This window comes from Centroberyx affinis, unplaced genomic scaffold (assembly GCF_046629955.1).
Source record: "Centroberyx affinis isolate AG114_WGS23_722 - 3 ecotype Tasmania unplaced genomic scaffold, CSIRO-AGI_Caff_v1 ptg007118l_1, whole genome shotgun sequence".
Taxonomy (NCBI): Eukaryota; Metazoa; Chordata; class Actinopteri; order Beryciformes; family Berycidae; genus Centroberyx; species Centroberyx affinis.
The window spans coordinates 40,896-68,309 of NW_027283607.1; the positions used below are offsets into that span (position 1 = coordinate 40,896).

General features: G+C 41.0%; 1 protein-coding gene and 1 pseudogene across 3 annotated transcripts; one reads left to right on the top strand and one right to left on the bottom strand.

Annotated features, from left to right (window-relative positions):
- Positions 1-326: 326 nt before the first annotated feature.
- LOC139639311 (homeobox-containing protein 1-like) lies at positions 327-19,891 on the bottom strand. 3 transcript variants are annotated; one of them, XM_071513398.1, is made up of 10 exons: positions 19,759-19,891; positions 13,851-14,342; positions 11,916-12,001; positions 11,283-11,393; positions 9,507-9,663; positions 9,124-9,206; positions 8,768-8,863; positions 7,264-7,352; positions 6,569-6,652; positions 327-6,276 (listed from the first exon to the last, which is right to left on the bottom strand). In XM_071513398.1, exons 2-10 carry the CDS (start codon positions 14,339-14,341, stop codon positions 5,929-5,931), a joined length of 1,545 nt encoding a protein of 514 aa, XP_071369499.1. In that variant the 5' UTR covers position 14,342; positions 19,759-19,891; the 3' UTR covers positions 327-5,928. The 3 variants fall into 3 exon arrangements, with proteins under 3 accessions (XP_071369499.1, XP_071369498.1, XP_071369500.1); XM_071513397.1 differs by having other exon boundaries at positions 7,264-7,355; XM_071513399.1 differs by having other exon boundaries at positions 7,264-7,358.
- LOC139639312 (chymotrypsin-like elastase family member 2A) lies at positions 19,152-26,687 on the top strand (annotated as a pseudogene).
- Positions 26,688-27,414: the final 727 nt, after the last annotated feature.

Genomic DNA, 27,414 nt, shown 5'->3' on the forward strand with positions numbered 1-27,414 from the left:
TACTCAAGGACACTTTGACAAGCCATGTGGCTGTTGATGGACACATAATGGCTGTTGTGGGATTTGAACCTGCAACCTTTCCATTACAGGCTTTTTAACCTCTAGGCCCCCACTGGATACTTGTACCATATGACAGAGTATTTTGCTTTAAAATGTTCCCTAAAACCTCACAGAAATACGAGGTAACCACCTGGACACTTTTATCCAGTACCATGAGTTCATAGACTTTTACCCTAGGTGGCAGGCAGTGCTAGTGCCTTGCTCTGCCCATGACGTTACACACAACACCAAGACACACTGGACTCTGATCAGTTTTTATTCCCTCGTAGGTTGAATAGCAATAGAAACACACCTTAAAAATAACAAATAAGGTTTTTCCAACAGATGAAAAAAAGTAACAAAAGGCATATGTAGATCTTCTACATAGCAATTACTGAACAGTCTACCGTCCAAAAAAGGCACTAAATTGTGAAATAGAAGAGAAGAAGGGATATAAATCATTTCAAACTGATAGAACAGACTTCCTGCTGAGGTTTGATATTCTTTTTCATTTTTATAGATAATTTGAAGAGTTTCATTCCAAAGTCAGATATCCATTTGGGAGGAAAAAACAGAGACTCTTACAAAATGATTGATACCATACAATTGAACCAAATGATGGTAGGTAATTTAAGTTATTGGCTGACAAAAGGAACTTAAAGAACCTCAGGAAATTATTTGTTTTTTTCCCCCCAAAATGAATTCACAGCTTTTTGGAATAGAACTCTGTTGTGATACTGCATTTCGTGTAGTCACAATATTGGACAAGGTAGAAGAGAGACAGACAACACTCACATTCATCACTGAGCCATGAAGCAACTGAAACCACAGGGAATCTGTTTTTTAACTCAAACTGGTTTCACCTTGTTTCAACAGCCTGCAGGTCAGATTTCAGATCAGATCTCAGCTGTTTGGTTCCTGTCGAGATCCAGCAAAGGAAGCTCTTCCTTTGAAACAAACAGTTCAACATGGCAACGGAAGACTAAAGGCAGACGGGTTTACTGCATTTTAACCAATGAAAAAACACACAGACGTGCTGCCTTCAAGTACTGTCGGAAATATTGCGGTGAGTAGAGCGCACATGAACAACCTAATTAAATGGTGAATACAACCGTAAAAGTCAGAATTTTCTGATAACCAGTTTACAAAGATGTGGCATTTAGAGGGCAGGAAGCAAGGAGGCCATGCCAACAACTGATGGTAAAAGTGATGGATTATATTATGTTATTGTTTGGCTTTTTATTGACATAATTGGTATTGTTGTGCGCTTCTGTTTCACTCTTTGTTTAGCTTTTCATTGCCGTGCATTTTAAAAGAATCCAAATATCAATTACATGATGCGCATTTTCTCCTCTTCATTCTGCCCCTCTATGCTGCTTTATTTTGGAAATAAAACAGACTCTGAAAAAGTACTTTTGTTGCAGGCTCCATCTGGTTATTTCTGACAAAAGCACTTGAGTGTGGCAATTTACAGCTTCCAAATTCGGAAGTACAAGCTTATGAGGAGGCCTTGAAGGCAGCAACAGACACGATTTAAAATCCTGAAACAATCTCAAAACAACATGCTGATGTATGAATGAATCCAACGATTCACGTCAGAAATGCTTCTGCTTGGCAGATTAAAAAAATAATAATAATAAAAAATGTTTTTCTAACTCCTGACAGAATAGTATTTATCTTCTGGTGTAGATATTTGAAATGGATGACAGAGTACTACACACCTGGCTAGTGACGCCTCAGAGTTTTATAAACTCTTAAAGCAGTGAAGCCCCGGACAGCTTAGCTGCCAGTCAATTAAAGTCATTCCACCACAAAATTCAAGTTCTATCAGACAGTCAGTCTGAGTTGGATTAGTAGCCACCGAGGTGGGGAAAAACTATTTCAGGCAACTTTTTCTAACAGCAATTACTTTTTTTGACTCAAGTGTTCAATGATCAGAAGAATGAAACGACACTTCAGAGTGGTGTGTGATGAAGACCAGCTGAGGTCAGAATGTGGAGTAAACCACTAAGGAAGCAGCAGTCCACTGTCTTATCTGTTAACTTTACAGTGGCCTTATTCCAGTCTGTTAACTAATGAAAAAGTATTTAAGGATTATTAAAGTGAGCTCACAGTGAATGAAAATCTCCTATACATAATGTACTTTCAAGGAAGTACAGACATTAGTTTCACTTTTGGTATATTTTCATATTGTACATATCTACTGCTGTTATTTTGCACACCCTCGTTTCTACTAAACAAGTTCTAGTGTTGTAACTGTCAGTAGTGTATGTTTATATAATCCCCATTTTCTCTATTCTATTCTTTCTTTGCTGTAGCCTACTAGTTGCTTCTCAATTTATCCCAATTTACCCACAGAGATCATTAAAGTTTCATCTTATCTTTAATTATGCGTGGGTGTGCTGTTATACCCTTGTAAGTACATTATGTATTCGCAAGTTTTTCATTAATTACTAACAAGGTATTATGGTGTACTTATTGTATTTTTCCATAGGTTAATACACTACAATAAGGACACTACAAAATATTAACCTTTTTTTCTATTCTCTGACCATGTATTACAGTATATATCTGGTCTTATTTATATTCTATTTTTCTTTGCTGTACCTATCACTATTTGCTGATGCAGCAATCAGGGATCATTAGTTTCATCTAATCTCAGGAATGTCTCGACAGATTTTTTTCTTATTTTTAATGGAAATATTGCTCTGTTGCATGACAGCGCTCACTCCGATATTACAGAGAAATACTGAATCTTTTACTTAAGAAGCGCCACGCTACAAACAGGTTTTTAAATCCACAGCAGGAGCTTCCCACAATGCATCTGTTTAGCGCTGCTGGATAAAACCAGAGGAGGCTGGCGGATGCAGGGGCTTATATGAGTGAATCGCATTTTAGAGTGGAATTTCCCTTTTTAAAGTACACCGACATTTCTGAATAGCTGTGTGTTGTCCCAGAGAAGCCAGGGGGAAGCGTCTGTTAATTCCGTCATATTACATAGACAAGCCATGTCGCAGTTTGCCGACATCGGACCTAAAGTCTCCTCTGAAGAAATTACAATTACAGTTCAGTCTCAATAGTCTCTGAACTCTGAAACTTTATTCACATTGAAGCAGCGGAGCAGGAACTGGGGGGAATAGCTTATAGCAGAGGGGGGGGGGGGTGAAGTGAGGTATTTATGTTGAGTTTTTAACTCAAACCTTGAACTTTTAAACCTGTGACAGTAAACGCAGGTTTTACCAAAACTGTCAGTAGCTTAGCCTGTAAAGCACCTGGTGATGAACCTGTTTTATGTATATATTTTATCCATTATAGAACTTCATGTATTTCTCTTGCATTAGTATTGTGTACAGCGGTAGCCATTGCACAAGTCATCCACCCATGTATTTATCCTGCATTGGTACACTGCAAAAAATATGAAGGCACTTCAACTTAAAAACATAAGTGTCCTTGCTGCCTTAAAACTGTAAGTTGGCTGAAGTAGTACTGAAGAGTGAGGTCAAAGGTCATGAGTTGTTCTAATGTAGTGAACTGAAGTTCAATCAGTCTAATCATGTTTACGAGTGTTTAATAGTTTATCTACTAACTGATGAACTGCATTCCAGTGTTATTCACTCTTCAACTAGTGAGGTTTTTAGTGTCGGTGTTCATGTGATTTTACTGTGGCAAAAGGTAAGCAGCTGACTGCACTGATGCAAGCGCAAGAGGCGGCCATGACTGGAAGGATTTACAATTACAATTTACAATTTTCATTGTTAATTAGAAGTTGACTTATTATTTACCTAACATACAAACACGTTGATCACAAGTTATGAGGCTGCTAACTAGCAATCATAATTTGAAATTGACAAACACGTATATTGAGCAAATGATTAAAGATTTAACATTCTTTCTCGGATGTTGTACAGTCGAACCAAATTAGTATATAACACTCTGGTGTTTCTAATCCAAATAGTTACCAGACTATGCTACATATGCTCTGTCCAATGGCTGAAAACAGAGCAAGACTTTATTTTTTCCAAACAACGCCTCTTGAGGATGAGCAAAAGAGCAGCATTAGATCAAAGAAAAGGCAGGAAAGGGAGTGATTTCTGCAATGGCTTAACTGTAGAGATACTTTTGTCTTGACTAGTTTAATAAACTTTTTATTTTGCAGCTAGAGACGACCGGTCACTGTAAACCTGTTACTTGGTGCTGTGGTTGATTTACAGAGAGAATCTTTTGTTGCTCACTAAATGGGAACTTTGAGCTCGTTGGGGAAACCAGCAGTATCCCAGGTCATTTTCACTTCTTCCTATCGGTCTATCTGGTCTGTCAGTCGCTCATACTGACCAATGAAAACCATAGAGGGCGGGGACACAGAAGCACCATGGTACTGATCCCATAAAGTGCCATTTAAAATGAAAATACAATTTAAACAAAACCATAAAAGTATGTGTTTAGAACACATGGCATATCAAGCACATATATAGATATACTTAAAGAGGACAGATATGCGTTCTGCTTGCAATAATATGACACATCTGATGTGCCGTTGATTAGCATATCTCTAATACCTATTTCCATCCATGATTATCATACAGTCAGAAAATACACAAATTCAAACTTAATACTTTGGCTAACGCTTTCAGTCACCTTTCACCAATACTAACAAGACTCCATCATAATGATTCTCTCTATCACTGACCATGTCTTTTGTTTCTGAAGCTAATATTGTCTACAGTCAATATACTGTAAATAGATAGGGGTTAGGGCATATACACATACCCTCACAGTTTATATATACTGTATGTATATATGTGTGTGTGTATGCATACATACACACGTGTATATGTATGCATTCACTCTACACTATTATCTTTATTCTCTAACAGTATTATTATACTATTGAAGGGAAAATCACGAGTATCGACAGGCGACCAGAACTCCACTTTAACTTCACTGAATGGTGTGAGAGACTAAATGAAGGCGGAGGATGAGTGGAAGTTTCTTGACAACAGGTGAGAGAGTGAGTGGATCACAGCAGCTCACCTGGCTCTCCTCCATCCCAGGATTACAGATCTCCACACGGACGATCACCAGATCACTCACAGTGTTCTCAGGCCTCGGTTACCCCACCGGGCATTTGGGCACCAAAGAATAAAGAATACCATGAATTCATTCTAAATTTGCATTCTCACACAAATTCGCCTACAGCCTCAGATTTCTTCGATACTTATCTATTGAGAAATGTTTGCTATCGTTTGACTAACTCATGTCCTTTGGGCGAAGGGACATTACCATTACTATTGCTAATGGTAATACTGGTGATCTAGGAATTGAAGCTTATTCTACTGTTGCACCCATTGGAAGTCTCTCTGGATAAGAGAGCCGCGCCAGTGACGAAAATGTGATAATGTACTGCGATACAATCAGCTGAAATGAAAAATTAGCTTAACTTTCAAATTCATGTATTCGTCGTTGAGGCTGTTCAGTTGTATGGTAACCACACCGCAAGAACTTGAACTATTTGAATCCCATTTCAAATACAGTTGTGTCCTGCTGTGAAAACGCACAGTTTGGAAGGAAAATCTGCCCAACGCATCATTTCCTGTCCTTTTGGTCAGTCTGTTGGAGAGCACTGGAAACGCTACTATTAAAGTTTCTTATTGTTATCATTATTAATATTATAATTATTATCATTATTATTAGGATCATTATTTTATACTGGTAATGCCTCTAACAGTGTGGAAGAGCAAGTTGGTGGTTGGAGGTAGGGTTGGGAGGTATCTCAGGATTGGACTATACATGACGTTTATCACTTATTACATTCCTATAAAATCTGCTTGCATATCAACACACCTGTTCCTATTCATAACTCCTATATCTCCTAGATCTTCTCTCCCCCCTTCAGTCGTCCTCCAGCGTCTCCGTCTTGATGTCATTTGCCACGCCACCCCCCGCCCCGGCCGCCACCGCCGCCGCCTGATTGGCTAGGGCCAGGATGCTGTGATTGACAGCCGCCATCTCCACGGCCAAGGCGATTGGGTCCTGGGGCTCGGAGAGCGAGCCCTGGTTGGTGGGGTCGTCCTGCAGGGAGGGTGAGGGGGGAGACCAGGACGCACCTGTCAGTCTGGAGCCTTCCGCCTGAGGTCCCGCCGCCGCCACCAGGGAACGGCCGATCAGAGAGCTGGCCCGCTGCCCGGCCAAGCCCCCTCTTCCCAGGGCGGCGAACCAGGTGGGGAGGAGGGTGGGAACCTGAGATGAGAAGAGGAGAAGAAGAGGAGGGGATTAGTAGATTTGTGGCTCCATCTCAATAGTCCTGTTCTCCTCTCCTAGGGGCCGAAAGAGGTTATGAAGTCATCTGAAATCCATATCATAATAAATAATAACAAAATACACATGAAAGCCTCCATATAATCACATATCATACATCTTTGCCCAGACTGCTGATGATGATAAAACACTGCGATTGTAAATTTGCAGTCGTCTCTCCAACTGAGATCTTTGGTAAATGTAAAGATGGTGATGAAGTATTATTGGGTTGTACCTGGGTCGGAGAGGACAGGTCAACTCGACTGAAACCAAACGGCCTGGCTGCAGCTCTCTTCTCAAACATTGACACATCACAACCCTGTGACACACCAGGAAACATATATTATACAAACTCATATTCATGATCCAGGAATATTGTCTGGGTGCTGTGACCTCTGACCCTTGACCTCCTTAATACTGGTTGCTTGTGATGTTGGTGATCTAGGAATTGAAGCTTATTCTACTGGAAGTCTCCTTGGATAAGCGAGTCACATAAATGTCTAAAATGCAAATGTAAACTAAACAGGTTATACAAACAGGAAACAAGAAAAAAAATTGATTTTATAATATGTATGTAAAATGTACATTCACACACACATTGGCACAAATGTAAAACAGCACTGGTATTATCTTTTAAGTGCTTTGCTCATGGGTACATCGACAGTAGATGTTGAGAGCGGGAGAGTTTTTATGATTCACTTTCCCCACCAGCTGCTCGTGGGATTTGAACTGTTGAACGTCTGGCCACAAGCCTGCTTCTCTAAACTCTCACAGAGTGAGCAGGTAGGGGTTCAAAGCCTCGCTCAAGGACATTTCAACAGGACACATCGCTGTTACTGGACACCCAATGGGTTGCGAGGATCGACCCTGTGTCCTTTCCGTTACAGAAGGGCCTTCTGTGTGTGTGTGTGTGTCCTGTCAGTGTGTTACCTGGTCGGGGAAGTCGTTGCCGTCCACCTCGTCGCTGTTGGACTGGCCTCCTGGACTCTGAACCTCGATGCCGTGGCTCTCCAAGATGGCTGCTTCTTCAAAAACACAAACCTCACCATAACATATCAACTTCAAAACACAAATAAAGTCTCCAAACAGCACAGTGAAATTCTCTACTCTGGACATGAAGCAGTTTGGAAACCTCTTCTCCTACTGGGGAAAAACAGACATCTGTAAAAGGCTAGTTTTTCAGGAATCAAGAAAGGAATACTTATTCCTCATTGATGCCAATGTTTTTTTCTAATTTTATAATAGATGGGGCAAACAAGGCAAGCTTCAACCTGATTAACCTCTGACTTGATATCTGTGTTTCAGCCGACACTAGGAGAGGAACATGTGGACTAAAACAGTGCCAGAGATGCTGGGCATGTGCTGGCATGGAAAGGCTATTTGTATGCAGACTGTTGTTTACTTATTTATTTAGTGACTGCTGGAGTATCCCCGCACAGCACCAGTGGTGCTTAATTTATGTTATGTATATGATTTTGTGCTGAAAAATAAGGGCTGAAACAGAACTGCTCCACTGTCCTTCCAGTTCAGGATATCATCAGTCGTTAAGTAAGGGATAACATACAGCTGGCCAGTAGCCGCTTTGCAACAGGGTCTTCAATCACTCTGCCAGGGCCTATTTTCCAATAATGCCCATAATTATAAATGATCCTGCTTATTACACGGCTACTTACCAAAGACATTAATCATTTGACCAAAAATATTGATTTAAAACTATTTTATTACAAGCAAATTTAACTTACAAGCTCCACCAAAAGAATAGTCCAGCCAGACTGTCAGCAGTAATCAAAGAGTAACGTCATTTTAGCACAAGGTGTTACCAATTAATAATTAGAAATCAACAAAACCGACTGGATGTCTCGACTGTGGAGTGATTTGATTCACTTGGTTCACTTTGATTCATTTGGTTCACTGGCCACTCAAAATTGAGTATTCAACAAAGCTGTGCAATAAAGGGATTTAACAGTTCCAAGAGTCATGAAACTCGCTCAACACATAAATGACCATGGAAACTTTCCATTTAAGGAAGAAAAACACAGAAATTGGAGCTGCTTAGTTTTTACCCAACAGCAGTGATATGTAAACTCTAATTGGCCGGTGAGTTGGCTAGAAGAAGTCCCACTTTTTACTCCATGCTTGCTAAGATACTGTTGCTCTTACACTCCATCCTCAAAGGGAAGGGAAGTTTTTCTCTCTGTTCAGCCATTGGAAGTTACAAGGAATAGTCTGTTCACTTGCTGGTTGAGAGACACAAGTTTTGTGGTAAATATACTAACTTAGTTCTACTTTATTCAGTCAAGAAATACTTGTCTGTAGTACTAAAGTGGGATAAATACACAAAGGAGAACTTAGCTACTACTGTACATAATCTCACAAAGACAGACATACTCACACACACACACACACAGATCTCCAATGTGGAGGTAGATATTACCTATGTTAGCACGCCTCTTGATCTCTTTGCGGCGGTTGGCAAACCAGTTGTAGACCTTCAGAGATGTGACCCTCTCCAAATCAGACAGCTTCTTTCCTGTAAAACACACACGCACACACAAACACACACAGATCAGACACCAGATCAAACCCTAACCCTAACCCAACTCTGAGGCTGCCTCCTCTCTATCCCAAAAAAAAACGTGGAAAACAATACTCTCCCATTAAAAATAAATGAAAGATCAACTAAAACACCTACTTTGTAACATTGATATAAGATGCCAAAAGTGCAGTAAAATAATTTTGTTCCTCAAATTATTGAAGACAATGGTGCCACAATGGTGCAGGTCTGGTTACCTGGTTTCTGGATGACAGCGTTGCAGGCGTTGGCGATCTCCTCTCTCTTGGCCTCATCAGGGTACTGGTTATCACCGAAGTAGCTGCACACGCACACACACACACACACACACACACACACACACACACACACACACACACACACACACACACACACACACACACACACACACACACACACACACACACACACACACACACACACACACACACCATGTGAGATCAGGGTTGTGAAAACATGTTACAATTACAAAGCCAATTAAACGTTATACCTCTTGTTACATTACAATAGCCAAACACCAACTCCTCCTTTTCAACTCCTCTCCTCCCTCTGACAGCTAAACACACCCCCTCCTCCTCCTCCTCCTCCTCCTCCTCTTTACCTCTCCATAACAGCCAGACACTCCTTCCTCCAGGTGAATCTGCTCCCTCGCCGCAGACGGAAGCTTCCGGGGGCGGAGCCGAGAGGGGGCGGGGCTTGGTGCCAGTCCATCATGTCCTCCAGAGCCAATGGGGCAGCTCGCATGGCTAGCGTGGCACCTGAGGACACACCCACCAGACAGCCAGGTCTGCTTTCAACCGTTTATTTGTTTCAATACGTTTTTCCCTCATTTATGTCCACTGTATTTTTTGTTTCGTTTTGTTTTTTGCTGTGTCCTATTACTATTTAATGCTGCAATAATGACCTGATTTCCCCACACAAATCATTAAATGTTAATTTAATGTAAGGACAAACAGTAACCTTGTATGAATGACCTACATTATGAACATTACTTCCTGGTGTTTATTTATTGGAGAGCATCAGGACAATGAGCTCAATGGAAGTCAGAGGATTTTGATTAAAGGATCATTCCTGGCTATTTTTTGCATGTGAAGAAACTGGGGTCCTCTTGAACTAGACTGAGCTGTTTATAAACTGTACATTCCACTACTTATTGCTTTTTATTTGGTCTAAACAGAATTACTTTAAAACAATGCAGATGAGGGCCAAGGCACTCTCTTATGCCCAAACAGTTCAAAGCCGTTATTTCTGTAACAAGGGACATCTCAAGATGCCAATAAAAGCTTTTGAATGTTAGCACAAAAGAGAGTGCCTTGGTTTCTATTCTTTAAATAGACTCTTTTTGACTCCATAAACATTTTATGATACTCCTGCAATTCTGTCATCCAGAAACCAGATGAGAGCCAAACCAGAGCTGCAAAATTATGGCTAAAATCATAATCCAGATTATTTTACTAGATATTGTGATCACAATTATGAATCTCAATGATTTGATGAACAAAATTATTTTACTGCACTTTTGGCATCTTATATAAACATCATACAAATTAAGTGTTTTAGCTGTCGGTCTTATCCGGAGCAACTTATGAAAGCAAGAAGGATGCAACCTGGCGTCCTCTCAATGTAACGTCATCTTTTTAACCATGTTCTTCTATTAGTATGTACTATCATTCATCACATTGAATGCATGCAACATTACTCTCTACACATATGATCATATACAGGAAAACTCCAAAATAAAAGAATCACCAACATCGTGGTTTCATCGTAGTGGAGGAAAATACACAGTCCACACAATGAGTCCAGACAGTCTAATGATGATTTTAATTATATGCTAATTATTCATTGTGAATAATTATTATTAAGATGACTGTGCAGCCCCCTTGGTTAGCTCACTCATTTACACATTTGGATATGTGAGCAAATTATTGCATGTAAACTTTGGACTAACCTGCCTGAGGAAATACAGCTAGTGAACTCTGTATCTTCTTTCAAGATGCAGCAGAAAACTCATTTTTACAACCGTGCATTAACTGATAGCTTGTCCTTTCGCTCATTATGTAGTAGCATTCTTCCTTTGTTTGTTGGGAGTTCAGTATGGTTTCTGAAATTTGCTGAGTCAGCTTTAAGCTTGAGCTCAGGGTGTTATTGGAGTCAACAGTTCCAGTCTTATAGCTGACTGGTTGGTGAAATGCTTGTTTTGTCCCCATTTATTTTACAGCACTTTTTTTTTTTTTACAGCAGAAGGTTGACGATGAGGAGGAAGAGGTGGTGATGATGGAAGAGGGTGAGGATGAAGATGTTATGAAGGAGCAGGAGGAGGAAGAGGAGGAAGAGGAGGTAGTGATGTGGGCCTGATGGTGGAGGCTGGTGTTACCAGGGTTGGTCTTCTCCAGTTGGTACCAGCGGAAGAAGGCTCGCTTCTTCTGCTCGCTGAGGTCCGATCCCTGCTGCAGGAGCCAGTGGGAGATCCGACTCTGACTGATCCCTGCAGGAGGACGAGGAGGAGGAGACATCCAATGAGCTTGTCTAGAGGTTACAGAAGTGATTGTTTCTATAAAACTTAATCTGATCAGAGGATTATGGGATGTCTCATTTTCCCCTACTTGTCATTTTATGTCCTGTTGTCGTCTAGATTCTGATACCCAGTCCTGTGTCCTGTTGCTTATCTGAATTTGATGATTTTGTTTGTTTGTTCTGATATGAGATGTTTTTACAAGCACCCTCCATCTTACTAGTTTTAATCCCCTTTTAGTTCCACATATTCACACTGGAAGCTGCCCAGTACAGCCAGTCTTCTATTGTCAGCTACCGAGTAGGTTTTTTATACTCTGTATCAGAAATAAAATCATCTAGAAATTAGTTAATGAATAAGCCCAGCCAACTAGACGTTTAGAATAGGACAAATGATGGTTGGTTACCTGTAGAGTAAACAGAAATGTTTACCAGTGTTTCTCTGGTGGTGATTTACCAGCCCAGTTAAAAGTACAGAGAAAGTAGAGACACTGACCTGTTACCTGAGCGACCACAGCCTGAGAGATCCGCCTGTTCCCCAGGAAGGCCCTGATCTCCTCCTTTATCACAGCACTGTCCCGTCTGGAGGGAGAGAAGAACCAGAATCACTACTTATCACCAAGTCCAGCAAATGTCCAGGAATTCACATTTGTGACATTGTTGCAGAAACATACTGGCAACCAACATAGTAGTACAGTACATACTGTCACACCAGGTACAGAACAGCAGACCAACATATCACTCTACATAAATACACACTCAACACTGGGAATACAAAAGTGGATGTGTGAGAATTATTAAAAAGCTGGTTCTGCATTAAACATGCGAGCGGCTATAAGATATACCCCCACCCACACACACGCATACACATAGGGTGTTTCATTCAGTAGAATACTGTCTCATTTACATTTATATAGATGCTAGTAGCTGCTGAAGCTGAATGTGAGCAAGGATCAGGGGCCAGATCCTGCTGTAATATTCTCTGCTCTCCTTCCATCCTTCTGGTTTGATTTCATTTTCACACACACCCTCAAATCAATACTGCTCTGATTGCTGCTGTATGGCTGCAGACTACAGATGAGAGGCACTGGAGGGTGTGTGTGTGTATATGTGTGTGTGTCACAAGTGATCCTCATTTCAGTTTGACAATTTTTGCAGTTTGAGCTACATGTCGATTGAAATTTGATTGTTTGTTTACTCTGCAACTTTTACATAATGTGCCGGTCAGTGGCGGCTGGTGCCAATTTATCCAGGTGGGGCGCCCCACCACACATATCCCACTTCCAACCAAGGCCAAACATTAAAAGGAAAAGACAAAGCAATGCCAAAATAAGAAATAAAAAGTATTTTACTGAAACAATATTGACTTGAGGAGCTTAATGCAAGTAAGTTTAAGTATGCACATCGTAAAAAATAAAAAGAAGAAATCAGTCTTTGTGTGCATTCATTTACATGTAGGACTGCAGGGATTACCGGTACTATAAAGGTACCATGGTACAAACACTTTAAAATGGTACTATACCAGCATTTTGCAAAATTCAATACTTCTGAATGCCATCCATCGGAAAATAAAGACCCGCCTTAAGGACTCAAGGGAACAGTGACATGGTTGGAGTGCCTAATATTCTGTGTGTGGACGTGAGAGAGCTAGCTGCGTCGCTCAGTATCCTCACGGAGAAAGAGAGAGGAGGTTGGAAATGACAGCAGTTGATGACATGCCCGTCCCCAACTTGTAGAGAAGCAGGCCACACAAAGTGAAATACGGCAGTATTTTGTCTACAAAGCCAACGATAAAGGTGAACCTGAAGATATTACTGCGCCCATTCGCAAAAGACGTTTAAAAGTTTGTCTCGCCAAGAGAGGCAAAACATCTAATTTACTGGCCACAAGCCACAGGCGTTAACGACCGCCGACCCCTCAAGCTCCCGTTTGTTTGGCTTCAAAGAGTAAATTATGGGTGCGCCAGACGTTCAATGTATATTCAGTGGAGCCGTTGGGTTAGGGTAAGCCCCAGGGCAGGAAGTTACAGCCTTGCCCAGCCGGCCCAGCCAGAACTGCCAGAAATGAGAGTTTAAAAAAGGAAAAATACATTTTTATTTACCTTATTTATACATTTACCTTTATCCCATATGACCTACATGGTAAAAAGTTGAATAAAATCTTTCTGAAATTTTTTCCCCCCGTGTAAGATCAGGAGGGGCGGCGCCCTAGCACCCTCTATTGACATAGTACAAAGTCCGGGTAAAATGCATAGTTTTAATTGTGCGATTGGATCCGATTGGCCATTCACACAATTGCAAAATTCAATTCAAATTCAAATTCAATTAATTCAACTAATTAACTCAAATGATTCAGTCTGCCATAACTGATTTGGCCAAAAAGTGCAGCACATGGCCATCTAAGCAGTCTGGTCTGTCTGGTCTAGTCTCACCTCATCAGATCCTCCACCTTATCATCGACATCTAGGTCTTCTTCGCTGGTCTCAAATCCGTAGCCTGGCGCCGCCATGCTGCCGCTAACCACAGCAACAGGAAACCGCGGCGGTGACAGCTTCCCATTGGTAACAGCGACTAGACCATTCTGAGCTACTGCTGCCATGGCAACAGGGCCGGGAACTGATATTGGGAGGGGTGGGGAAGTGTCATAGTTGTTACTGGGTGATGGCGACTGACGGTTTTCTGGGAAATTGGTCTGTGTGGCGGTGGAGGTCATGGAGGAAGAGGCGGCGACGGTACTGGAGGAAGACAAAGGTGGCAGGTAGGAGGGTCTGTGGGTCGACTTGTGTCCATGCTGCCTGTCCAGGCGGTCCAGGGTGTCCAGGGCGTGGAGGACCTCAGCCTGGGTCATCCCCGTCCTCCTCAACCTCTGGAGGAGGTCAATCTGCTCAATGGTGAAACGAGGCTCCTCACACTGCTGGGACATCCTGGAGGAGGACAGGACAGGAGGAGGACACCATAACAGTACCATGAGTGCATACAGTTGTAATATGGGTGGTGCCAGTAACAATAGGATCACACATCCCAACAATTTACAATTTCAATTACAATTTCACATTTGGCAGACGCTTTTATCCAAAGCGACTTACACATGAGATTTGCATACAACACAAGCAAGTTTCTAGATAGGAGAGAACAACGAGAGTAAGTGCTATAGAGCTAAGTTCTGGTCCAACAGGACAAAGGTGCTACGAGACAGTGCAACAAGCTAAGTTCTGGTCCAACAGGACATAGGTGCTACGAGGGAGTGCTACAAGGTAGTGTTATGAGGTAATGCATAGAGTGCATCAATTTTTTTTTTTTTTTTATGAAAGGAGGTATTCGCTAAAGAGCTGGGTCTTTAGCCTTTTCTTAAGGATAGAGAGGGACACATGGCCGATGAGATGATCACAAAATAGAATGGAAGTAAGGCCTGGTAGCTTCATGCCTGCAGATTCACAGCTCTCTCACACACACACACACACACACACACACACACACACACACACACACACACACACACACACACACAGCACAAACAGCTGCTATCCAGATATGAAATGAATTCCTCTGTCAGATTAAAGAAAATGTCTATTATATAGGCTACTTTTATTATTTAGTACATGTTTTCAAACCAAATAGATACTCATTTCAATATGGGTTTAATGTGTAAACAGTTGATTGGTGTTTTCTAAAAACTGACATTTTGTAATTTATATGCAGTACTGCTTTTGTGATATTTCTGATAAACGGTCATGGCAATAAAGTGACTGAACTGTGAGAGAGAGGGAGGGAGAGAGAGAGAGAGAGAGAGAGAGAGAGAGAGAGAGAGAGAGAGAGAGAGAGAGAGAGAGAGAGAGAGAGAGAGAGAGAGAGAGAGAGAGAGAGAGAGAGAGAGAGAGAGAGAGAGAGAGAGAGAGAGAGAGAAATGGGGGAATGAGATAACACATCTGTCTCTAAGCTTTTCTTTTTGATGCAGAGAAAAAAACAGGCCGCAGTAGAGAATCAAAGTCAGCAGGCATGTCAACACTTATATAGAGATATAGAGGAGGAGTGTGTGTGTGAGTGTGTGTGTCTGTGTGCGTGTGTGCGTGTGTTTGTGTGTCTTGGATAAATGCCAAGAAAAATTTCCATCTCAGGCAGCCAAGCTCCATACTTTCTCTCTCTGAGGCAGAGGAGGATGAGTCATGGTGTATAGAGTCAGACTGATATAGGGTCGATATAGGGCTGCACAATGATGGCATAAATTATCATTCAGACTATTTTTATTAATATTGTGATCATGATTATTAATTACAATTATTTATCTCGGTTTCAGGAAACATTTTTTTATTGCACTTTTGCACCTTAACATATATCTTAAATTTTTAATTATTAACAGTGCAGTACTTCTCAAATTTCCAGCACCTAGAAAGTCTGTATTTGTTTCCGTCATCTAGTTAAAACCGAAGTAGCTCCAAATGACATACAATGATCCACCTTTTAGGAACTAAAACAACATTTTCACATTCAGACGCGGGAGATAGCCATTCTTGTAATGAAAAGCTGTACTGGTCAATGTTTATACCTCAGTCAGTAAAGCAATGAGCTGCAAATAGGTGCACCATAAGTGGGGCTTTTATTTTGAAGTTCAGCTTCCATGTGCAACATATGTTTACACTGGGGAAAGATCTTAGCTAGTATAGACATGCAGAAATACTTTACTCTTTTTACATCGTTATGAATACATTGTGGGGAGAGTGACAAGACCCACACACACCTTCCCGGTGAAAAGAGAGCGGCCGGGGACTCCACATGTATCGGAGGAGTCACATGGTAGTCTACAGCCTCCCCGGCCGTCAGGGGTTCACACAACAACAGGGACCATGAAGACCTTCAGGAATTAGCAACAACAAAATTGGGAGAAAATGGGGGAATAGGCAAAAAAAGGAGAAAAGAAAAAAGACCCTATGGAAGGTGTGCCTGTTTTCTTCACCAGCCGCTTGTGAAGGAGTGGCTGATGCTGGGCGATTTGCACTTGCAGATGGTTCTGAACTTTCAGAGGAGCTCGCAGCGTCCACCATTTCTCCAACGTTACATGGTATAAAAAAAAAGGGTGGAATTTTTAGCTGTCTAGGCTCGCCACCTGCGTCCATTTTTGACATTTTGATGTCAACTAGCTAGCTTGTTGATGTGCATGTTGCACTCTGCAGTGTGATTTTGAACACTGATACCCGACTTGTTTGCTTAGCCTAATTGCTTCCAAATTGTTTATACAAAAAAAGAAAGATGATCGTCACAGCTACATCTCACAAAACAATATAATGTATACCCGGCTTCATTCTGCCCCACCACATGAGTCCCAGTGTACTTGAACTAATTGACAAACTGTTGCCCAGAGCAAAACATGGAATGATTTCGCTTAGGAGAACCGACACCCAACTGACATTAAAACCTGTGGCAAAGTTGCTAAGAAGCCATCAAGTCAAGCGTGGTAACAAGCAAGCTTACAAAAAATCACAGTGACTGTTGCTCTGTGACACTGCTTGATAGTTTTCCTTTGCTGTGGTATTGTAGTAGCATCAAATTTGTATACATTTAACTTAGTATTGGTATCAAACTCAGAATTCTGATATCGATACTAGTGCAATCTAGGGCTGGGCGATATATCAATATTATATCAATATTGTGATATGAGACTAGATATCGTCTTAGATTTTGGATATCGTAATATCGTGATATGGCATAAGTGTTGTCTTTTCCTGGTTTTAAAGGCTGCATTACAATAAAGTGATGTAATTTTCTGAACTTACCAGACTGTTCTAAAACAGGGAAGGAAACCCTGTCTTTGCATTTTATTTTGATCACAGTCTTGTTTTAATGAAAGTGCTTGTGACATCTCACATGTGGCTTTGACTTACAACTGAACATTTAGCCCACTTCGTAGAAAATACCGAGATATATATCGTGTATCGCCATTCAGCCTAAAAATACCGAGATATGATTTTTGGTCCATATCGCCCAGCCCTAGTGCAATCATGTAGGTTGCAGCTGTAGATGAGTCAAACAGTGTTACTGGACCAGTGGGCCATGATCAGATAGTAGATACAGTATGGAGTAAATTTCCTAAAATCAAGATGCCTAGTGTACAAACACTCGTGTTTAATATATAAAACATGACATTTTGCTTATAGAATATGACATTGTGTTCAGTTCCTTCAGTGGACCACAGGCTTATCAATCACTATCACACACAGCAGGCTTATAAATCAGCATGGAAGTCAATTGGCTTATCAATCAACATTAGATCCAAAGGATTAGATAACTGCTGAAAACACTGACCTCATCTCTGCCTCCAGCTATAGTTCAAATCAGCTCTCTTTGTTCTCTGAGGCCAACAACTGCCAGCGGCCTAGCCCTAACCCTAAAAGCACTCAACTAGTCTGGACAAGGGTCCAAATGATACAGTTGAACATGGTAATACCAGGCTAGCTGGATGTAACACTGTCTGCCTGAACACAGTCTATGCACTTTGCTGTACATACAGCAACAAGACCAGTGTGGGAAATTACCACAAGCGGCCAGAAGGCAACAGAACTTTGTTTTCTGCCATGAGAAAAATTCAGACAAGTTAAATTATCATCACAGCCATGAAGACAGCAGTGAATCCCACCAACACTCCATGTCTCCTTGACATCAAGTTACATCAGGGCGGGAAACTAACTCTTATCCATCCATCACAGTGGCTCCTAGATCTGCTTTTGGTTTAGGCTTTAGTTTATTCACATCCATTTGGGATTAGGATGCAGCGACCTTGGCCGGTGGTGAGAGAAGTTAGTTTCATGCTGTGTCTACAAAACACAACAGTAACACAACAGTGACTAACAGCAGCCAAATTCCCTTCGCTGATAGTGATGACACTGGAACAGAGATTGTGTGTTATGTGTGATTATGTGAACTCTTCTTTCTGACCAGTCTTATGTTTCAGAAGCTGGCCTGGACACTGGACATGATGGGAGAGAGAGACAGGCAGTCACATAGTGCTGACTGGCACTGGTCAACTCCTTGAGAGATCTCTGCTCAGCAGAAACAGCAGGGGAAGAAAGCATGGAGAATGTGTATGTATGAAAAAACACACAAGTTACAAACAATGTAAAGCTTTAACAGCTGTGTGGGCCCAAACTAGGTCAGTAGGGCAGTTAGTGGTTAGAGAGACTGTTAAGTCCAAACCCCCACCCTGCTGAAGTGTCCTTGAGCAAGACAAGCTGGCTCTACCATCTGAGCTGCTGCTCTGCAGCTGACCCTGACCTCTGACCTCCCTGTGGAGGGAGAAGAGAGAAAAGAGGGTTTTCCTACAGGTAACAATAGAGGATCACATCAAGAGACTCTCCAGCTGACTCTACTGTCACCCACAAACCTCCACTCCCACCATCAAGTTTGCTCCTGGACTAAACTCCACACTATGGACGACCAAGCTGTCTCTCTGCCTATTTGTTTACCTAGTTGTTGTTGTTGTTTTTTGTATTGTAACACTTTGATTATTTCTTCGAAGCAAAACTGCAAATGCATTATTATTATTATTGAACCCAACGTCCATCAGTCCAAATTATTATTATTGAACCCAACGTCCATCAGTCCAAATCACAACCGACTACTACCTCTTAAACCAGAGGTGGTAGAAGTTGACTCCCGGTTGCAGACAGACGCTGGCAGAGCACAAAGACAACTAGGCAACTTTTTAGTAACTGGCCATGTAACGTCTGCAGAAACAGGCTGACATGAGACCAGAGAGGACACTGTGGCAGTGCCAAGACCATCTGCTCCAGCCGGCAGGTAACCCCGATAGTGTTCAGAGTGTCAAACCCCGTTAAAAATCTGGTATTTTTGTGTTGTCACTCTTAGCGGAAAATATGCATACCCGGTAGCACGAGACTTAAGACATTACATGAATGATTAGGAGGCACTCTCTAATTCGGCATATATCCAACAAACCAAACAACACTAATTACAATAAAATGTCAACTTTTAGTGCTGATTCGCCTGTTATCCCACAATCTTTTTCCACTAAAACACGTTAACTGTTACACTGTGTATGGCGGTAGCGTTAGATGTGAACCAATTCTAGAAGTTGACATTTTATTGTAATTAAGTGCGTCTTTGTGGATCATATGTATGCCGAATGGTAGAATGGCTCTTTACCATTCAAAAAAGCATTTGATTTATATTTCAGGGGGTATGTACGCTTGCCGATAAGTAAAAAGGCATTGAACTACCGGATTTTTCAAAGGAGTCTAGCGTAACGGTCTCTCCATACAAGAGAGAAGGGAACGTATCGGGCTAGCAGGAAGGTTTTAACCCAGCAGTAGTTGAAGCTGCAGGTCTTACCTTAATATTCCAGTCTGAGAGCCTCCACAGATTTTATTTAACCATATATCTGCTGCCTGGAGGCGCCGGCAAACACGGACACGGTCAGTTTCCCCAAAATGTCTCCTCTGTTTCTAATTGGCTTTCATTTCACAGTCAGACTGTTTCGCCTTTTGTCCGACAGACAGGCGCCATGTTGACACGATGGCGCAAAGCACGATGGGTGTTGCAGTTTTTCCGAAGTTAGTTTAGTTTAGTTTAGTTGAGGGTGGGGAACATACACAAACTGTGAGGTGAGACAAGAAACGTCCAGAGGTTTCTAAAAAAATCTCAGACTAAAAAATAAAAGAGAATACAAATTTGGACGACAGGTGAACTGGACAACGGAAACCAAGAGAACGCTACAAAACCAGCAAAATGCAAAGAGGACAAAAATAAAATAGTCTGGAATCTGATATAGTCGAGAGTGACAGTTCCACAGTGGCTCGTTCATCCCAAAACTCACCAGACACTGTCACCATTTGACTAGCCAAATAGATATGGTAGTGAATCCCCTGCCTAGTGTGTGTATGTGTGTGTGCGTGCGTGCGTGTGTGTGTGTGTGTGTGTGTGTGTGTATGTGCGGGTGTGCGGCGTAATGCCCAAGGAGAGCCAAGCGAAGAGGTTAGTCTGTTGGAAAGCAGTGAAAGAGTCGCTATAAATTGTCATCCAAATCAAAAGTACATGGTTTTTGGCAAACTCGTGAGGTCAATCAAACTATTATCCATTTACAGAAGTTTCCATTGCTGAGCTCAGCTGTCAGTAATGTTATCTCAGGTGAATCAGTGCCAGTCACCCATTCACCCTAGAATTTAGAGAAGTACAATTAATCTAACTTCCCTAGTACTGACAGATGTTTCCTGCAGTTTACAGTTGTTTATCATTACTCAGTTAATCCTCAATGTTCAGTTAAGTTATCTATATCTAGGGTGTTACTATTACTGGAATTGTCCACACTGACCTTAATCGACCCATAACACTGATTCAAAGTGACAAGTTAACAACAACATGATCACAATATTATGATACTTGGCATTACAGTTTTAACTTCTTCATAGTTACACAGTATGATTACACAATACACATTAAATTATGACTGTTTATGATTGCAATGCTAGCATTATTGTATAAAAGTAATAAATGTATCTCTGCCTCACTCAAGGGAAAATCCATATTTCTCTAAGTGAGGCTCTTCTTCCAATCTTGGGTGCTGCTGTGTGCTGATAGGCTGCCATCAGGGTTCCCCCTCGCTCTCAGCAGGTGAAGCATCGATCACATCTCAGTCAGGGGTGCAGAAATCCCTGGTTCCACCTTTGGAGCAGGCCACTAATGGAGGAGGGTATATACTCTGCTCTCTCTTGACCTCTGTGACCCCTGGATCTGCTGGCCTGGTCATGGTTGAAGCCTCTTGAGTAACTGGAGGTGGAGGTGGGGTTATGGCCTCGAACACAGGTCAAGCTGAGGCTCTAATTCCCTGAGGTGCAATTTATGTACAGGGACTGGGATTGCAGGGATGTCCGGCCTTTTGCACATCCTCCATGGACTCTTCCATCACACGGCTAAACCCTTCCTGTGTAGTTATGTACCAGGATTGACTTCTGTATGGATTGCCATACTTCACCTTCACCAGCGCCCTGTTCAGGAGGTGAACAGTAGTCACCTTTGGGCCTTGAAGGAGTCTCCAGGATTTAGGCACCACAGGGCAGTAGACTCCATCGGGGTAGACCTCTTAGGGCAGTGATTCTCAACCTTTTTCATATCAAGGACCCTTAATTTATTCCACATTAGAACCACGGACCCCCATTTGATGAGATTTTGTCTCTTGAACCCAAATCTGAGAATATTTTTATTGTTAGATATGATTTTGTCCAGAATTCCACGACTATCTGTATTGTAGGTAGAGAGATGACAGAGAAACTATGATCAGAACAATCATTCTTCTACATTCTCTAATTGTGTTAACTTCTTGTAAATGAAAGAATGTTGAAGTTTAACAATTCATCAATTTGCTGCGGACCCCATGGAACCCCATCAAGGACCCCTGGTGGTCCCCGGACCCCACATTGAGAACCACTGTCTTAGGGACTATAGATGACTGTGCTGCTATCTCTCCTACTTTCTCCAATTGCGAAGTCGTCCGACTCTTTTGACGACCATTCCGTTTCAAACATCACCTTTTCTTTTATTTTGGTACTCAGTCCCTGGCAGAACACATTTGGCACATAACCAGGTAGGTTGTTTATTTGAGTCTCTGTCGGACTACACTGATATGTTAATGTCTCCATTGGGCTTAAATTCTATGGGTGTCTCATCCTTTCGCTGTTCTGTTCGCCTAGATTGTTCACTGTGTTACATATTCTGGCTGTTACATCTTCTGAAATAGCATTTGACAGTCAAAGAGTCAGTTTTGCCCAATGATTTAAGTTCCATAATGATGGAGCGTGTATTTTATTGGTCCTGGTAACTCTTTATCAGGTCCCCCTCCTTCCGAGGTTTCACTACTATTATTTCCCATTTTCTTGTTGTGTTTTTTTTTTTTTTTAGGATCCTTTTCTTTTCATCTCTTTTTCTACTTCTACATTTATTCTCTTTTCTTACTTCTTATTCTCTTTTATCTTCTCTTCTTCTCTCTAGGCCTTTCCTTTTTCATTTTCACTTCTATTCTCTTTAAACACACAGTGGACAACTCAATAAAATCGGATGACGTCAATCTTCTCTAGCACTCTAACACAGACATTCAACCTAACATACCGTGACAATATTGGGATTTATAAAGGGATCCCTTACCTTTGATTCAGTAGGCCTGAAGCCACTGATGCCGGTTTGCAGTCTGGAAAAGAGTCACCTTCAAGATATGCTGTCATCTATGTCACGGCACCAAATTGTTTAGGAAATCAGCAAAAACTCAGACTTGGGTTAGGAGTGTCCATGAGCATGGGACAGTGTACAGTGAGAGGATCTCACAAGGTAGACTGCTCCCCCTCGGAGATAGGGCAGACAATTTATACAGTGAAACAAACAACAGCATCGCCTGATCACTTGACCTTGAAAGAGATCATTTCTGGTTGGTTGAGAAGAAAGACAACTTGTTAGGATCAGGGAGTAACACGTGTGGTCATGATTTTAACCAAGTCAAGGCTAGGATTTGATACATGAGAGGTCTCAGAGGCCCAAACAACAGGTCAAATAAGGGTCTTCAGACAAACAGGTTAGGTAAGGGGTTTATGTGAACAACAGATGTTACTCAGAGATAATCTTTCAGGGAGCTAACAGAACACATAACGTTGGTCTCTCCTAGATGAGGCAGAAATGTTAATCAAATTGGTTTCACAATAATTCATTTTTAGCTAAATCTACTTTGATGAGATATGGAGTACATTGTATATAATTAAATGGTGTGATTACTACTAATGATTTGTTTTTGTCTGTTTATTAATGAATCACTTGTTTCATAAAAGGTCATAGATTTATTGTATTCCTCCTCATTTGCACAGACAGTACCACATAGGACCATGAAACCTGCACCTGTACACTCAGCTTTGACCCACAATAAATATTGAAAGTTTTGAAAGATTGGAGGAAGTTGAAATTTTGGTCAGGAATCAGTCAGTCAGAGGACTCTGAGACCATTTTGGGTCGAAATTCCAATTTCCAGTCTTCCAAATTCACAGCACCTAAAGGCTGGGTTTAGGGGATGGTAACACTGAAATTTCACAACTCTTAACTTATTCCATTGCTGAGATATGGCCGGTCCAATTCAATAACTTTTTACCCAATTCAAAACTATTGCAATTGAACATGTCCTATTCCAATGCATTCATTTAATTTTAACCCATTTTTTTATCCAAAGCATGTCCAATTCCAATACCTTTTAATGGCCAAAGAATTATGTCATTTGGACAGACAATACCACCATATTTTCACTTACATGTAAAGCGTGTCTATCTTTTTGCTTTAATCCTGTAAAAAACACAGAAGCAAATTTCTAAAACTTTGATTTGAATGCCAATAAAGTCTTCAATCTTCAAATGCAAAACCCAGAGGTGACGCTAACAATAAGAAGTTTAGTGCCTGCTCTAGCAACTGGACCCCTTAAAAAGCACTTGAGCAAACACAATTGGCATTTAGACATAGGGATATTAAATTGCAAGTGGCACAGGGTCGTGGAGGCCTTGGTCTTGGCACAAGCAAACCTACATGGAACATCTTTAAAAAAAAAAATAAAAAAAAAAGAACTGTGACAAAGCAAATACATCACTAGGCAGAAGACAAGATGGACCAAAACTGTTTCTCAAGCTAAGCAGGGACAACATGTGAACTGGGAAGAATAAAAATGGGAATAAAACTGAAGTGAATGAAGAGCATTATGGTGTGTCAAAGGTTCAGGACCTGTAGCATTGTACTCTCACCAGTAACCAGGAGAGGGGGCTGTGCCCACACTATGTTCAGGTATAAGACTGGCAATAGTTGTAGCAGTACAAGCATTTTGCAAATCACTCACTATTCACAGTGACCTTTGACTTATTTCGAGGCTGATATGTGTGCCTATGGAGGTTGACCCACCACAGTCTAGCCTATCGCATGATGGCTGTGTGCCGAAGGTTGTTTACACACCACTTTTTATCCTTTCATTTCAATGTCATCAATGTGAAACTAAATTATTGTGTCATCTCCTAATTAGTAACTCAACGATGTTAGGCAGAACTGGCACTATAGGTTAAATAGTTTTTATATATCACATACGCCCCAAGAAAAGAACATAATCACTACAAAACGCCTATATGGTCACTCTGCAGTTTCAGTTGAATCGGTGTTAGATTGCTCTACTGTTGTTGAGGTGTCATATAAACTGCTTTTATTTGGAATAAGAAAGCGAGGAGGAGACAAGAATCAGTGGCAGAGTGAAAACATACTCTCACCTCCTACCATCTCTCTACAACCCTATCTAGGGATGTAATGGTTTTATCATTATAATGGAGAGCAAAGATTAAGCAGAAATTGCCAGATATCTATTTGGAGCCATATCTAAAACGTCAAGGGATCATCAGGGAGCATTTAGGACCAGTTTTCCTGGTCTGGTGAATGCAGACCTTTATGTGATTGATTGTACTTTTGCTCATGTACATACAGTATTTGTATGTTGTTTGATGCTGCTTTCTTGGACTATTGAGGACCATATCAGTCATAATTAAATAAATAAATATGTGTCAGTAAAATAAATAATTACATAAATACATAAATATATAATAATAACAATAATAATGATAATAATGATAATAATAATAATAATAATAATAATAATAATAATAATAATAATAATAATAAATTAATAATTGATTGATCTTATTCTTTAATTTAAAAAGAATTAAATTATACTATTTCATAATAATTGTTTTCATAATAACATGACTATATTTAGTTGTATTTTTATTTCATAAAAACTTTTTTTTATTTTCAAATGGCTTTTATTTTCAATTACATGATGATATTATTCAGAATTACATTTTTCAAAGTGGTTCTTTTCCCTTTTTATTTTTTCATTGCTCCTCTTTTTATTTCATAATGACTATTATCATTTCATAATGTCACTTTTCATAATGTCTCAGCCGTCTGTCAATCAAAGTGAATCTTTGCAATCGATTATTTTTCCTGACTCTGAGGCTGGTCTTGCCCCATTGGCCAAATGACGTTAAAAAAAACATTGATTAGTTGGATGTTGAAGAGTATAGTCCAGAGCTATCTTCCCTGTTGATCCTTAAGAAACTCCTTAAGCTTTATTTTTATATTTGGAAAGACATGTACACTGTTTATTGCCTGTTTTGGTCTTGGTTTTGACTTGGTCTCAACGTCCTTTGGAACTGACTTGAACTCAACTGGACCTGGTCTTGGAATTGACTTGGACTCGATTAAGGTGGTCTTGACTACAGCGCTAAATTTGAATGCCCTGTTCTTTTCCACAGCTGGAGGTCCCATCGCTGACATCCTGCAGCAGGCCCTCCTGCCTGTGGTCAGCCACTCCAACTGCACAAGCCTGACTGGTGGGGCAGCCTGGTCACCAAGAACATGATCTGTGCTGGAGGAGATGGACAGCTGGCTAGCTGCAACGTGAGTCACATTTATTTCCCACAACCCCTACATTTTATTCTACAGTCTCATGTAATATAGAAATGGAGTTCCTGTGAAAATATACCAGCCTTACAGTTTAGAATAGTTTTACACAGTGCCATAATGATAATTATATATGTACAATTTCTGAATGTTTTTGCCATCTTTTGCCTGAACATCTCGTCTGGCTCTGTTGCCCCTCAGTGAGACTCTGGTGCCCCCCTGAACTGCCAGAACCCTGACGGCTCCTGGGACGTCCACGGTGTGGTGAGCTTGGGCTCCAGCATGGGCTGCAACTACCCCAAGAAGCCCTCCGTCTTCATCCGCGTCAGCACCTACATCTCCTGGATCAACAATGTGAGTGGGAATGGGCTAGGCTTGTACAGTATTTGTTAATATAATATGTGCCTTTTAGTGGACGCTTCTGTCCAAAGCACCTTACAGTGCATAGATTGTTTTGTGTTAGTGCAGTGCTCTCTCTGTTGCTTACAGCTCTGCAGATAGATTCAGCGTACTTACGGTTTACTGTCTTTGTGCCAAGGCAATTAACGTTAAAACCCACAGATATTGATGGGCAGACATTTCTTGGTGGTGATTATGTGGCTCTTAAAGTTGGGCTGAAATAAAAGCAGGAAAATGGTTTAAAGGAAATCTCTGTTAAAATGTTAAAATGTTAAAATGTGAATGTTCATGAAATTCCAAGTTTCATACTCAACTCCTACTAATCCAGACCAGTTTCCCTCTGGAATAGCATTTTAAAACATCTCTTTATGATTTCCTTTTTCTAGGTGATGACCAGGAACTAAGACATGGATTGGTTTGTGTTGTTGTTGGTTGTTGCACTCCTGTGAGACTTGGGCCATGATACATGGGAAGTGTTGTGAAGCAATGTAAAGTATGTAAGTATTTTTTCATTATTCTCCTATAGCCAGTGTGATTACATGTCCTGCTTGCCAATCCCATCCCTGTTGGAAGCAATAGGCTACTTCCCTTCTCCACAGCTTCAAAATTTCTGAGAAAGATGACAAGGCAACGTGTCGGTCAACAGGAATTGAAGTCAGACTTGCAGCATAATACCATAGCATTAGAAGTTGCCATGTAGACAATGTGAGAGTGTTTATCCATCTACTTGGGCTGTGTAATCCTGCAATTCAAGGATATAAAAGAGCTGATACACCTAGCAGTTTTTAAGGCAATGTAGGCTACACTCCCAATACCAACTAACCAAGTCAAAACACAGGATTCAAGTGTTGCCTTGCAAAAAGACATTCCAGTGTGATTAAATAAAAAATGTAAAGGCAACTTATTGATCGATCTTGATCATCATATTTGCCCAGACATGTTCAAACACATTTTCCCTGGTCATCTCTGCCTGAACAGCTGAACCAAAACCGAATCTGTCTGTCATAAAGAGCTGAATTCTACTCCCAGTGACTCAACAATAAGTCCATTCCATCTCCCACAGAAACTTTCTCCCTGAACACCCTCAGTTCATTTCAGCCACCAGTATCAACTGTGTTTGAGTGCTTTTAC